Source organism: Aedes aegypti, chromosome 1 (genome assembly GCF_002204515.2).
Source record: "Aedes aegypti strain LVP_AGWG chromosome 1, AaegL5.0 Primary Assembly, whole genome shotgun sequence".
NCBI classification, from domain to species: Eukaryota; Metazoa; Arthropoda; class Insecta; order Diptera; family Culicidae; genus Aedes; species Aedes aegypti.
In genome coordinates, this window is record NC_035107.1 from 36420552 (window position 1) to 36434556 (window position 14005).

Sequence of the window (14005 nt, forward strand, 5' to 3'; positions counted from 1 at the left end):
CAGTGTGACTTTCTAGTAGATCTTTGGATACCTTCCACACCTTGGGAAACCTTTGGCAAGCTTTTGTTTTGAAGCCACCTAATTTTGTTTTAAACGCGCTCCATACCATGAGCTGTTTAGCAATTCCATGAAAAACCGATCTAGTCACCAAATACCGTGAAAATGAACTATTTTGTTCCTTATCCGAAATAAGAATACACGTGTTTTTGGATTTTTTGATTAGGGTACCCATTTCCGAAATAGGATGACCAGAAAAATCCCGACTTTGCAATTTTTTTTATTTAAATAAAAACATAACTTTTTAACCGCTTGACAAATTTCCAACTTTCTTGGACGAAATGAAAGCTTTTTCAAGAAGACTGAAACAATTCACAAAAATTGATTTTCTACATGAAAAAAAAAATGAAAATTTCCGTTTTGAAGGCCTCGGGACAAAAGGGGCTTTTGCTGTTCTAATTTTTTTTTTGAAAGTTTTGAAAATAAACGTAAAATTTTCTACCTACAGTGACCGACAGTGTGTGCGGATAAAAAATGACTGATATTTTATTTATAAAAAACATATCTCAAAAACTAAAAATCATTCATCGCTGAAAATTTGACAGTAAACGTGAAATTTTCTGAACATTCAAGGAAAAATGAGAACAGCCGTAGCCCCATTTTCCCTAAGTCCGTCAAAACACAAAAAAACGTTTTTTTTTTAATATTTTGCAAAACAATTTTGTGAAATTTTATATTTCTCTTGAAAAGTAAAATCTTTAGCTTTCATTTCGTCCAAGAAAATTGAAGTGGTTGATTTTTAAAAAATAAAAGTTTTGCATAGTCGAGATTTTTCTGCTCACCCTATCTCGGAAATGGTCACCCTAATAAAAAAATCCAAAAACATGTGTTTCCTTATTTCGGATAAGGAACAAAATATTAAATTTTCACGTAATTCGGTGACCCACTAGATCGGTTTTCCATGGAATGGCTGTATTTGGGCTCCATGATTCACTTGAGTTGTTTTTGATGAAAATGGCTGAAACTGGACAGAACGATGCATTTCTATATGGAAGACATCGGATTAAAATAAGGTCCGGTAGCTTTCAAAAAAGTTTACCGAAGTTAATCAAAACTGTTAACAATAGCATCCGTCTCCATGTTTTCACAAATATCTTTGATCTTCTTACAAAACTCTTCCAAATATCCTTTGCAATCCTTTGTTAAACCCAGATTAGCTCTTATTATTTTTAGATACTCCTGAGTACCTCTAGGAATTTTTAGAATTCTTAGGATATCCCTGAAAGCCTCCCCTTTACACAGAAAAAAATGTAAATTTTGGCAACAATTAGAGTGGGCTCTAAACAACTATGCAACATAATTTTACATTACACTCATGTTATTTTACACCGTATGTGAAGTAAATTTGCAAATTTCTGACAACTTTGGCATTGCCTTTATGTAAATGATTTAACACTGAAGTGTTCATGGAATAATTTTTCTGTGTGATATTTCCTAGGACTGTGATTATCCTAGGAGCTATAGAGAATCGAATGGAAACCTTCATTAACGCCTAAAGAATCCATAGAAATCTCTAACTAACTTATTGGTAACATTCGACAACCCCTTCAAAACCCTTGGGAATGATTTGAAAGCCTTAGAAAACTTTTTGGGAAACCCTTAAAACTCTTGTCGGACTCCATGTCGGATAAAACTGCAGCCAAATCCGAAAGGAAATTTTCTATCCCAATTCTTTATTTTTCTTTCTTTTCTTCAATAATTAGTAACATTGATTTCCAGAAAAATTGGTAAAGTTTGTCTTTTCGCAAAATGAGCGTCTTTCTGGAACACTCGTCCAATCACACTTGTTGAGTAGCAATAGCAAACGTTGTCTGACGAATCAATTGAATTTCGAAGAATCAGAATGAATTTCAGAGAACCAACATCTAGTCGTTGCTTCCAAATCAACTTTTCTCCAAGAAATGTATCGATCCGGGTGTACTCTTGCTTAAGCCATAATGCATTTGTTTGAATATTTGATGAGTTGTGTTGTACAAACCCCTTCTTTCTTTTTCTTTGCAGATTCGAGCTGAAGTGAACCCAACCCTTCTGGAAGCAAACCAATTGAAGCAGTAACTGCCGGACCCATAAACGTTAACCCTCTCGGTTTCCCCCCCCAATCGCAAACAATGGAACTTGCAAAATGGCTCATCATCATCGTCGGAGGTGGAGGATGATTTCCGTTTTTTTTTGGGTTGAAACTGTTGCCCACCTTCCTTTTCTTCAACAACGATGCCATCGAAGACGTTACCAAATGTGAACCCATTGCGTACTAAGTGTTGTTACTAGTGAAATTTACCCAAAATCACGGACTCGGCTCGCAGCCTCCCGGAGTGGGGCTGAGAAGAGCTGATACAAGTCGGCCGCAAAAATGCTAATCAAGGCCAACATCTGGATGTACGTGTTTCAACTTGTTGTGATGAAAGGTAAGTTCGGGTTTGTGTCGTAAAATTAGCAATTTCAACACTCCCTTACTTTTGGTGAAAGTTAACCATCGACGTAGGAACAAAGGGGAGGAAGGGGTCTCATATGTTTCTCTAAAAAAGAAATGATGAACTTTACTTACAGAAAAAATTAGTCTCCTCGTGCAATGCCTGTAAACGATTTTAAAAATAAAGGTTTATTGAAGACCTCTTCCAGGTCCACTACGTTGCTGCTGTTCAAGTTAAGCGAGGTTTTCATACAATACAGCGGACATCCTAGTGTTCATAGTCTTTTTAATGTGACAGCTCCGTGCATGCATTTGTTTACATTTGCCGAAGAGCGATGCATACACGGGCCTGTCATTTTCGAAGAGGAACTGTCAAACAGCTTCCGAATCAGCTGATTAGAAACGTCTTGTGAAAAGGCCTATTCTTGCACCATGGCCTCCTTTCTAATTTGTAAACAAATTATGCACGGAAAACCGAAACCACTTAAATATTTGGTAAAAAGCGATCGGTCATTTTGTTATCCTTCTTTCAATGGCCGTTTGCTCGAACGAACATTTCGTCGAATGGACATTTGGTCGAAACTACATTTGTTCGACTAAAAAAATCCCAGCTACGCCATTGAAGCTTACTATCCTTTTAAAGGCTTCCAGCTTGTCTTACAACCCACTATTATGTTGAATCCCCATCAGAAACTTCCCGCGCGCGTTTTGTTCAAGCTCAGTGCTAATGGTTTCGTTGAATCTTCTGGCCTTGGCCCACCTAAAACCGAAAACACGAACACGAACAGCCTTGTTTCCAAAAAGGCGTTCGGATTCCCTTGAACACCAATTAATATTAAACAACCATTCCGCCCACGCAGCCAACCCCTCGATTTTGGCCCAGAAGCGAAATCAATTTTCTCTCCATTCCATTCCGCGTCGGGAGGGGAGTTCAATTGAATTACCCATTCGCCCGCGTGCGCGCGCCAAAACGTCTTTTGCACAAAATTCACAAATCCCGTAGGCGCAGCGTTTGGCGACAGTCAAATTCGCGAAATAGACTTTATGCTAATAAGGCCACACTCGCGCCCCAAAATTGAAGAGCAACCCGATCAGTGCGTTATGACAAAATTGTTATGACAGAATTCATTACAATCAACACATTTTGTTGAATTTATATTATATTTTTTTTTGAGTTGAGCTTGAAATGCTTCTTCCCAGAAGCTAAGAAGGCTTCTCTCCAAAAGTTTGGAAGGAATTTTCCCAGAAGCTTGGAAGGCTTCTCTTCATAAGCTTGGAAGATACCTCTCTAGAAGCTTGAAGGGTTTCCCTCCAGAAGCTCTAGAAGTTTGGAAGGCACCTTTTCAGAAGCTTAGAAGGCTCTTTCCAGAAGCTTCAAAGGTACCTATTTACAGCTAGAAAGCCTCTTTTCAGAAACTTGCAAGGTTCCTCTCCAGAAGCTTGGAAAGCTTTCTCCAGAAGCTTGAAAGGCTTCTGTTCAGGAGTTTGGGAGGCTTCTCTCCTGAAGCTTGGAAGGTTTCTCTTGAGATGCTTGAAAACTATTCCAAGCTATTGGAAAGATGCCTTTCAAGCTTGTGGGAAGCATCCCCAGCTTGGAAGGCTGCTCTCTAGAAGCTCTGAAGGCACCTCTTTAGATGCTGGAAAGGCTATCTTCAGAAGCTTGGAAGGCACCTCTCTAGAAACTTGGGAGGCTTATCTCCAGAAGCTTGTAGGGCATCTCTTGTTTTCGTTATTTTTTTATTTATCGTAGGGTACAAAAAAGCTTCAAAAGCCTGGCCTGTTGTGTGTTTGCACGGTTTGCACGTTAGGCGTGCTTAACCATTAAAAAACTTTTCCTACTGCTCCTGTGCCTCGATACTCCCGGAACTTCAACAGGCAACTTCATCGGGGGAGGGCTGTACTCATGCACTTCGTCAATCTAAGCCTCTAGCTGTTCTGCTAGTTCGCTGTTGTAGCTTAATGTAAACAAAAATGCTGCTCACTATGACATTCCTACGGTGTCTCTGCGACTACTCGTTTTGCCCAATTGGCGGTTGAAGATCTCGCCGGGGCTTGGGACAGTTTTCTGTGCGACATACGTATTTGTTCTATACATAGAGACTTCAATGCGACGGTACTCAGACGTCATCAGCGAACATCAATTCATTTCATGAACCATCGAGTCATTCCATGTAGCGGGCCCCCAACGAGCGAATCTCCACTGTACTCAGAGTAGTACCCGGTGGTGGATCTAGCCAAGTCCGACGAATTTCCCCGGCGTTGATGCTACCCGGGCAGATGCCTAGGTCGGTCCTGCGATTCCGGTGAAGGGAAACTTCAGGTTCACAGGCGCCCCGATGACCATTTGCCGATGCTGTTTCGCGAATTACTCAGCTAGACCCCGGCGGTGGAGTTAGCCAACTCCGACTCGACGTTGTGCCTGGGTCGGTTCTGCAATTTTGGTTGGAAGATGACTTCCGGATTGCAGGCGCTACGACGACTTTTAACCGATACTACGCTACGCCCGCTCTACACGATCTAGTCCCCGATGGAGGATCTAGCCTACTCCGATTGCAACCCAGAGCTCTCTGGTCTTCACGCCATCTCCTTTGGAGACTCTGCGTGTCCGAATCTGTGCAGATATTTCCGGAAGTAGTATCGATTGCCTCTACTCTTCTGCTTGGACGCTTTCTCCGCGCACGCGATGACTGCCCGAATAGCATCCGCTCGTATTTCGTGTAGATCGTCAGCCTGACGAGGATAACCTTTTCCAGAAGTTTGCCAAGAGTATCCAGCAAGCATATTGGTCTATATGAAGCAGGATCTCCTGGCGGTTTTCCCGGTTTTGGCAGCAACACCAGCTTCTGCACCTTCCATCTGTCTGGGAAGCAGCCTTCCACTAGACACTTCTGCAACGCTGTCCTGAATATGTCTGGGAACGCCAAGATTGCTGCCCTTAGCGCTACGTTAGGGATACCATCTGGTCCGGGAGCTTTGTTCAGCTTCAATCATTTCGCAACCGTTATCAACTTAGCGTTATACACTTGGATACCGGCATTTTCTTCATCTTCATCAGCGTACGGTGCAGTGTGGGCGGCCACGCGGTTGGAGCATGCTTAGCAAAGAGACCGTCCACTATCGCCTTCAGTTTGTTGGGGCAAATTTCAGCTGGGGTAGCGGGGTCCTTGATCTTTGCCATCGCTATTAGATGGAAGAGTTCTAGCTCTCTGCACGCGTCTTCTTGCGTTGCGTTGCGTTGCGTGGTAACGGAGTATTTCGTAGATTGCATACTGAAAGCTGTCATGTTGGTCACTTTACCACTCTTATTCCAATTGCTTATGGAAAACTATTTTGGAATGAATAGCTGTCCAATCGGAAGTCAAAGATGAAAAGACATGACAATTTCCATTGCCGGCCAAATGATGATGATATGACACCTACTTAAAGAGAGGCCAGCGACTCACCGACGCCCTCATAGATGTCAAGGAGTTGGATATAGGAAAGGATGATGGCCTTGGATTCACTATAAGCGAGTCATGCGACCAAATACCCGTAGATCAGGGTATCTTTTGTAATTAGGGACATTTGTGAATGAAGTATTTTTATCAACGTTGGGAGTGATGTAGCTAAGAAAGTTTATGTCACTCCATACGCGCTTGTTTTCCAGGGATGGGACACAGGTATTTCCACCTAATGTCCTAGCTAATTAGCTTTGGTTTAAGCGCCATTACTAGCTCTCTGAAACGAAAAGATAAATTGACCCAACCTTATGACACAGAAATAGCCCAAATTGAAGCATTGAAAAGGAGCATTTTAATCAGAACAAACTCATTAAAGCCATTTGTTTGTCCCAACGCCGAATATAGGACGACTCCGTAAGAAGTTTCAACAAAATGATTTGTTGAAAAATCGAATCCATCTCCTCTGGATGATTCCGCATTTTCGATGGTGCATCGTCGATAAAGCTCACACAATGAACAGAGCAAAACTGAAATGTCCATTTTGGTTTCAAATATTCTTTAACTTTACGTAGCACAATAATCGTAATCAAATGCGGTTTTGTCACTTTTTCTAGCATTTGTTTTGAGAAAGCACTGATCATCATCATCAGATCTCCTAACCATGGCAACTATGCTTTATCATTGAATTTTAACAGAATCATACTTTTTACTGACAAAAAAAAAACTATCCGGGTGCCGTAGTACCGGCCGAACCACCAACGGAACTACGAAAATTCACCATGCAAAACGCCACAAGTTATGTTTGAATTAAATTTTCACACAAATAAAACATTTCTACCATTTAACAAAACTTTTGTAAGAACATTTGCAACTGAAATCAAGCAATTCAATTTTCACATTATTCAATTCGAAAATTCGCGGAGCCGAAATTAACGTGACAGAAAATTCAAAACGCAGCCGCCCGCGTGCACGGCTTGCTGCGATCCTAGCTCTCTGCACGCGTCTTCTGGCACTTAAGGCTTTTCGGGAAGTAAATGCAACATGGCTTCCATCACAATCATTGATAATTATTTACCAACACATACAAACAGAAACTATTTCAGAATTAAATTAGCAAAATAAATGATTCATACCTGGTATATCCTCACAAAATTCTAATGCATTGAAGTGAATACTCTGTTGAACTCATTGAAATCTGTTTTTTTTTTCAAATTACTTTGAGATATCAGCTAGTTCTACTTTATAGAAGCCAAAGGTTCACTCACTGCTTCTTTATGTTTTTCTTAGCACAACAGCACGTCCCGATTTCATGACAACAATTAAATTGGTCAGTTTACCTGATATTTCCATTTGAACACTCTAGAAAACTATATCACTTCACTTGTTACATTGCCATGCTTGAGTTTACCTTATTTTTATATTGATTCAATTACTAGATTTAATAATCTGCCTTCTAAACTTCTATGGACAAAACCAAAATATAATTCCATTTTCATTTATGACATACACACTATATGGTCTAGTATGAGTGCAAAAAGATGTAAACAATCATTGATCATTGAAACCAGTGTGGCTAGAAAAATTAATTACAAAATAATTGAACATTTAGTTAACACACAATCATCTATATTTTGTAATTTATTACAAAAATTTGATTGTGCAACTTCGTCTTGAATTTCTGAATTTATGTTTAAAATTGTGAATATAAAGCAGAAAAAAAACTTTTTCGATGGAAGGTACGATATTGTTCGGTAAATTGGCAACGCTTGCATCCAGGCACTTGCGACTGGAAAGTGTCAACAAAAACACATAAATCGAATCGATTTTTCCAAATTTTTCCGAAAATGTGTTTGCTGATTTTAATTTAAAATCACCGGATCAGTAATGTAATTAAATATGAACCAAAATGGACCTGAATAGAGCAATAAACTGCAATACACGCAGGTGAAACTGTTACAATCTTACGATTTTTGTCTCTACTAAATTGAAACTGAAACCTAAATTTTCGCTTAATCTTGACCTTAGTTTTATTCTAAAAAGCAGTTTACTCTTCTTTTTCGTCTGCTTCTTTCTAGTGTGACGTTTCAATTGGGATAAATCTTGCTATAACAATTTTAGCTTAGTGAATCGTGCATCTCTAGCACGAAGCTTTGAAATGAAAAGTCGTTGATTTTAAACATCATATCTCTTGCGAGTTTGTATTGAGGTAAAATGCAAGGCATGCACTCCGAAGATGCGGATTCAATGCTGGGAAACGTTTATTTTGACTTTTTAGTAGCAAAGCTGTTATGTTAACAACGTTAAATTCAAGAAATGTTTGATTTTATTGAGAATGAACAGTAGTGCAAATCCAAGAGCAGAACTATCGATACCAAACGTGACGATTTTTATTGTATGTCCAAGATAATTATTCCTAGATTGATTGGAAGCCCTTAATGACTCCTTAAGAAATTAAAGATTGAATTTATAGAAGAGCTTTTGAGGAACTCTTTAAATTATTGACCTGAAACTACTAGAGAATTCGACGAATATCTGGAAGATTGCCATAGAGGTAAGTTTCACTGCAAAAATAAGCGTACCTCTGAAGAAATCACTTCAATTGCTAAAGAAATAAAAAAAAAATGATAGAAAAGATCTCATCAATTTGAATGAAATTAGTACTGCAAGACAGACATAACTTAAGTTTGAACATATATTTCAATCAAGAGTCTATTTGTGATCTAACGCAAAAAGCGTAGGTGACGCTCTTCAAATAGTGAATAGTGATTGGTGCATCCCAGTCAAAGTTGGTAGCGATAAATTTGGAAGAAGAATGTTACTGATAAGATTTCGGATTAATGGAAAGGAAACCATTTGAAACCAAAATTGATTTCAATTTGCAAAACTTTCGCAACCTAACCTCACATTTGATCGACAATATCTACACTTTTGCTGAAGATACCATGTAACTATTGCTTATTTTTTTGAGCTATGTCAATTGGGTCCTAAAATTTTTAATGAAATCTTGTTTTTATTCAATAACACGAAAAAGCATGTTACTGAGTTGTGTTTGATCCTTCGACCTTGACGCTTGCTCCTGCGGGGGCGGGTGATGAGGGCAGGATCAAACATGTCGCGCGTCGTTCGAGTGAAGTGAAAAGTAGCGTGATCCGTTAGTTGTGTTTGATCCATCGACCTTGACGCTTGCTCCTGCGGGGGCGGGCGATGAGGGCAGGATCAAACATGTCGCGCGTCGGTCGGGTGAAGTGAAAAGTGGCGTGATCCGTTAGTTGTGTTTGATCTATTGATCGCATCGCTTGCCCTTGCGAGGGCGAGCGATGAACACTTGTCCGGCGTACAATGCGATTATCGAATTATTTCGCGAATTCGGTTAGGCGTAATTATATCATGGATCGCATCACCTACCATTGGTGACTCCCAGATCTATACCTTACCCACTAACCCAATATCCTTTCCATGACAACCGTGGAGATGCAGAGGTGATCTCGGTCTCTAGTAACAACGGTAGTCACACTAACATTCCTTCCCTTCCCCGATGACCGTAAGGACGTGGCCGGCGCCGTTATTGACTTTTAAAATTTGAGCTCTCGATTTGTGCACATTGAAAAATGGTAAGCTAATCCCAAGCCCCATTCATTAATTCCCTGTGCAACTTCGATTGTTCTGGTCAATCACGGAGTAGCAACTACGAATTGTACGGTCATCTATGCTTATGCTATGCTTATGCTTATGCTTAATAACACGAAAAAGCATGTTACTGTAACTACTTTAGCAATTTTTCCCGCTCAAATAATGGCTATATCATGTTTAAACTTTAATTTAAAAATTTGGTCCATAAATGAACCTTGACACTTTTGATCATGTTTGACGTTCGCTTAGTCGACAAAAACACCACAGGGGTTTTAGTTCGACCACTGGGGTTATTCCTATATGACATTTCGTAAGGGGCACGGAAAACAAAATACACCCAAAATTTGAGTTTAAGCCAAAGGATGTGACAAAATCTAAAGAAATGTTTTTGGGCTTAAACCAACGGAAAACATTAGAAAATTGAGTAAACATGTGTTTTTGGCCTAAACTTAAGCGTTTGGCACTAAAATTGTGACAGGGCTTTAGGATAGCTCAAATCACCGAAGTAGGTAATTTATTTACCGAAATCTCAACAGCTGACCGGTCGGTAATCAGTTCGGTAAACGAACCGATTACCGAACAATCGGTAATTTGAACTTTCGAGCGCAGCTGTCAAAACTACCGATTGTTCGGTAATTGTTTACCGAAAAAATGTAATCCATGCCCACGGGTTGTTTTTTTCTCCTGTATCTTATCAGCAACATCCAAAACATAAAGAAAATATCACGTTATCACTCATATTTTATTGCATCGCCATGATTGTATAATTGTAGTCATTCATTAATCTGCATTACGCACCAACCAAGTCTGAAGATGGAGTCACCGTTGGTTTTGGAGAAAGCTGGCTGCGTCGCTTCCAATACGGGACGCACAAAGCCTGAGAGCTGCTAGTGCATGGTGGTTCCTAGCAGCAGTACTGCAAATAATTTTGCTTGTTATTTTACAAATCAATCAAAAACTATCACGCTTACCTCGATCGTATTAGTTTTTACACGAAATGTTTGTGACTTTCAAAAGCCCACCAGAAAAAAAAACACGGCAGCATGGTGCTGTCAACTTGATTTTTTACCGATTTCGGTAAAATAATAGATGGATTACCGAAACACCGGTTGAATTTTTCACCGTTGTCAGTAATACTGACGAATCACAGACGCCTCAATAAAAATAATGACAGATTTACCGAAATTCAGTAGTTTTGCTGTCAAAAATCGCGTGATTACCGAAAGATCAGTAATTTAGTGAATTACAGATCAAGTTCGGTGATTTTATTTACCGAACTCTCACACTCTGTTTGAGTGTGTAGTCAAAAACATTATATGTATGTTGAAATTCAATTTATATCTGTTGAACTGTGAAAATTTTATTCAAATTGATCCGTAAATACCTCAAATCTAATCCTCTTGACCATTGTTTGAGGAAAACTGAAAATGTTACAAATGTGTTGTCCAATACTGTATCTCTTTAGCTGGATATTTGCGTTTTATTTGCCACTTAATTTGATACTTGTGTGCATAGTTAGATATGTAGGAAATTGACTTTATTACGTAAAGCATAAACCACTGCTAGGTGAATTAGTGTTCCATGGATTGTTGTGGTAAACACAAAAAATGACAGCTTTGTTTTATAAAAAAACAAACCAATGCTACGCCACACACACAGTCCCAAAGTTAATGATCACTATTGCACCAATACATAGCCAATGCAATAAATCGAGTGCCTCCCCGTATCACCTTAAGTAGGCTGCACGAAGGGTGCTGAGTCTGTTGTTCCACCATTATGCAGGAAGCCGCTGATTCCTTGGTTCCAATTTTCTCGGCATATTTGTGTCACACGCTCTCTCCAACGCATCTGTCAGCTCTCCTGCGTCCATGTTTGGAGTGTCACTTACAGCTCGGATTGCTTTGACGAAAAGATCCTTGTCGAAATGCTTCGTCTTCCACCTTCGTTCTCCATTTCTCCTCTGCCATACTGCACAACCTCTCTGGTCATCGCAGTAGTGGATTGTTTGATGGTCACTGTGGGTGTATTCTTTGCTAACTCTCCAGTTCCTATTGGTAATTAGCGACAGGCTACACACGGTTACGTCGATGTTGGATTCCCTACCGTCTTTGCGAAATGTGCTAGCGAGACAGTCGTTGCACAGCCTTACGTCGAGCTTCCAGCGAACTGTATCCTCTCGCGTTGGTCTACTACCTCACTCCACGACCCAAGCATTGAAGTCTCCTCCGATGATTACCGACGTTCGACCGATCAGCTTGTCGGTTAGCACATCCAACATCTGTGTGTACTGCTCCAGTGTCCACCTCAGGGGGGAGGAGGCGTAACAACTACACACAAGATTTCGTTAATTTTAACGATTACCCTCGTATGAGCGTTCGTCTACTTCTTGGATAGAGAATTAGCCCATTACTTGGATTGCCGTCGCCTCTGCTGTGTCTACTACCGAATTGCCGTTATCGGGAGGAACCCGATACGATTCTGCAATGATCACAATGTCGCATTTTGTTTCTGTTGTCGAATGCCACAAAATTCGTGTTGTGCGGCGTCGCAATGATTGTCAATCACCTGCGTTACCTTCATCATCATTACTGCCCTGCCTTCGCCTTCTGAAATTTGGGGCATTTGAAGCCACCCGTCGTATGGGCGTTACCTTCCTCCACCTTACACAGCAAGCACCTAGGTATCTTCAGGCAGTCCCTGCCAACGTGACCTTTTTCACCACATTTCCTGCAGTGTTCGGACTTCTCCGGGCCTTTGCAGTTTTTTGCCCGGTGGCCGAAATCCATGCATCTGAAGCATCTCTCTACTGAATTTTTCTCCTCGACGAATTTTTGGGCCGCTGCTACTGGTAATCGGATCGTCGCTATTTGCATACCCCTGTACGCTCTCCTCAGCCGGATGGACTGCGGTGCTTCTTCCAGGTTGCATTGAGACAACAGTCACGTCGTCTTCTGTTGTGATGTCGTCCAGTTCTCTACATTCAATTACTGCCTCCTGGGATAAGGCTCTCACACTTGCCTCGTTGCCCAGAGATTTTGCGACGAGCTCCCGGCAGGCCGAACTCTTGACCGACGGACCTTTTTTGAGCTCAAAGATCATATCACCTTTCTGGGTGCGCCTGGTTCTCACCACGTTTTCACCCAACTCCTTCAGCTATGGATCCTCCCTCACTCTCCTGAGCATCGCCCTTGAACCACTCACAAGGTGACCGTCACTTTTCTTTCTTCTTTGGTTCCTTTCTCTTTCTATTCTTCTCCTTACGTGCTGCGTTCTTCTTCTTCTGGCTTTTCACGGTGCGCGATTCACTGCCATTGTTCTGCTCGCTGACGCACTCATTGTCGCTTCGCTGCTTTTTGGGATCTTCCTGTTCTCTTGGTGTATCCCTCGTTCGTTTTTCCGAGCGGATGGTCGGATTGCTTCTAGGCGTCTCCTGTGAAACGGGTATTGTTTTCACCGAAATCAATGCCTTTTAGGCTTTCTCCGCTCTAATCCGCAATTCCTTCTGTCCGCGTTCTGCGGCTGTAACGGCGAACTTGATGCCCGTCACCAGCTGCTTGATCCTGAGGTGGACATTGCTTTTGGTCTTGTCGTTGACCTTCCTCTTTACTTCCGCCAACTCATACTTCTCACGCTGCCGGTCGTCTTGAACGGTGCTACTCCCAGACTTTAGTGTGAACACTTGTCTCAGGAAGCCTGCATCCCGCTGGTTTCCCTGTGGCTCACTCGGTGTGCTGCATCTGCTGGTGCTGGCTGCTACCGTCTGTGGTATCACTGGCGATCTCTGCATCTTCACCAGAGCCCACTGATGAACCCCCGCCACATCCTAGGTAGACCATGCTTGAGCCCCTGGTCAGATGGACCAGACGCTTGGCCACCTCCCGAAGGAAGTGCTAGAGGTGGTGTTCCATACAGCTGTATGTACAAGTTTTGCTTGGAAAAGGTAAGAATCCCAAGCTCCCACCTGGCACCCCCTCACTCTAGCTGATGTCAGAAGGACAACAGTGCCCAGGTTGCACTACCAGCTAAGTACGCCACCCTTAGCTGGCGGTCTTTGTCATCGTTAGACCCGTGGAAGCGTGAGGTAGGGGCTTGTGAGGACCAGAGCTATGTTGTATGCTCCTTCCTGATTGTCGACTCACCGTTTTCCAACTCAGAAGCTTAGGGTGCTTCTCTTCAAAAGCTTAGGAGGTACCTCTCAAGAAGTTTGAAAGGCTTCTATCACAGACAAACAGACGTCACACTCTCATCGCTGTCCATCGACCAACTTTTTAACGATCGATTCGAATATCTGGTAGGTGGTCAATCGACCACCCACAGCGCTCGCGTCGTTTTTGTTCGTGTTTGACGTTTACACACTACCGCCACCTGTTGGTCCATCGGCCAACTACAGTGTTTTTAGCATTGGGCGTATATGTTTTCGCGACTATGATTTTGATCGCAATTTGTTCTAAGTGTTACGTCTGTTTCT

The 14005-nt window shown here is 41.6% G+C and overlaps 1 protein-coding gene across 1 annotated transcript in view; it reads left to right on the forward strand.

Moving 5' to 3' along the window:
- The window catches only part of LOC5577442, a 369008-nt gene that overhangs the window by 132330 nt on the left and 222673 nt on the right, over positions 1–14005 (forward strand). Inside the window, exon 2 of the mRNA XM_021839424.1 lies at positions 2059–2462. Within this exon, the coding sequence (XP_021695116.1) occupies positions 2408–2462 (55 nt within the window). The 5' untranslated portion in view covers positions 2059–2407. The remainder of the gene's footprint in view (positions 1–2058; positions 2463–14005) is intronic.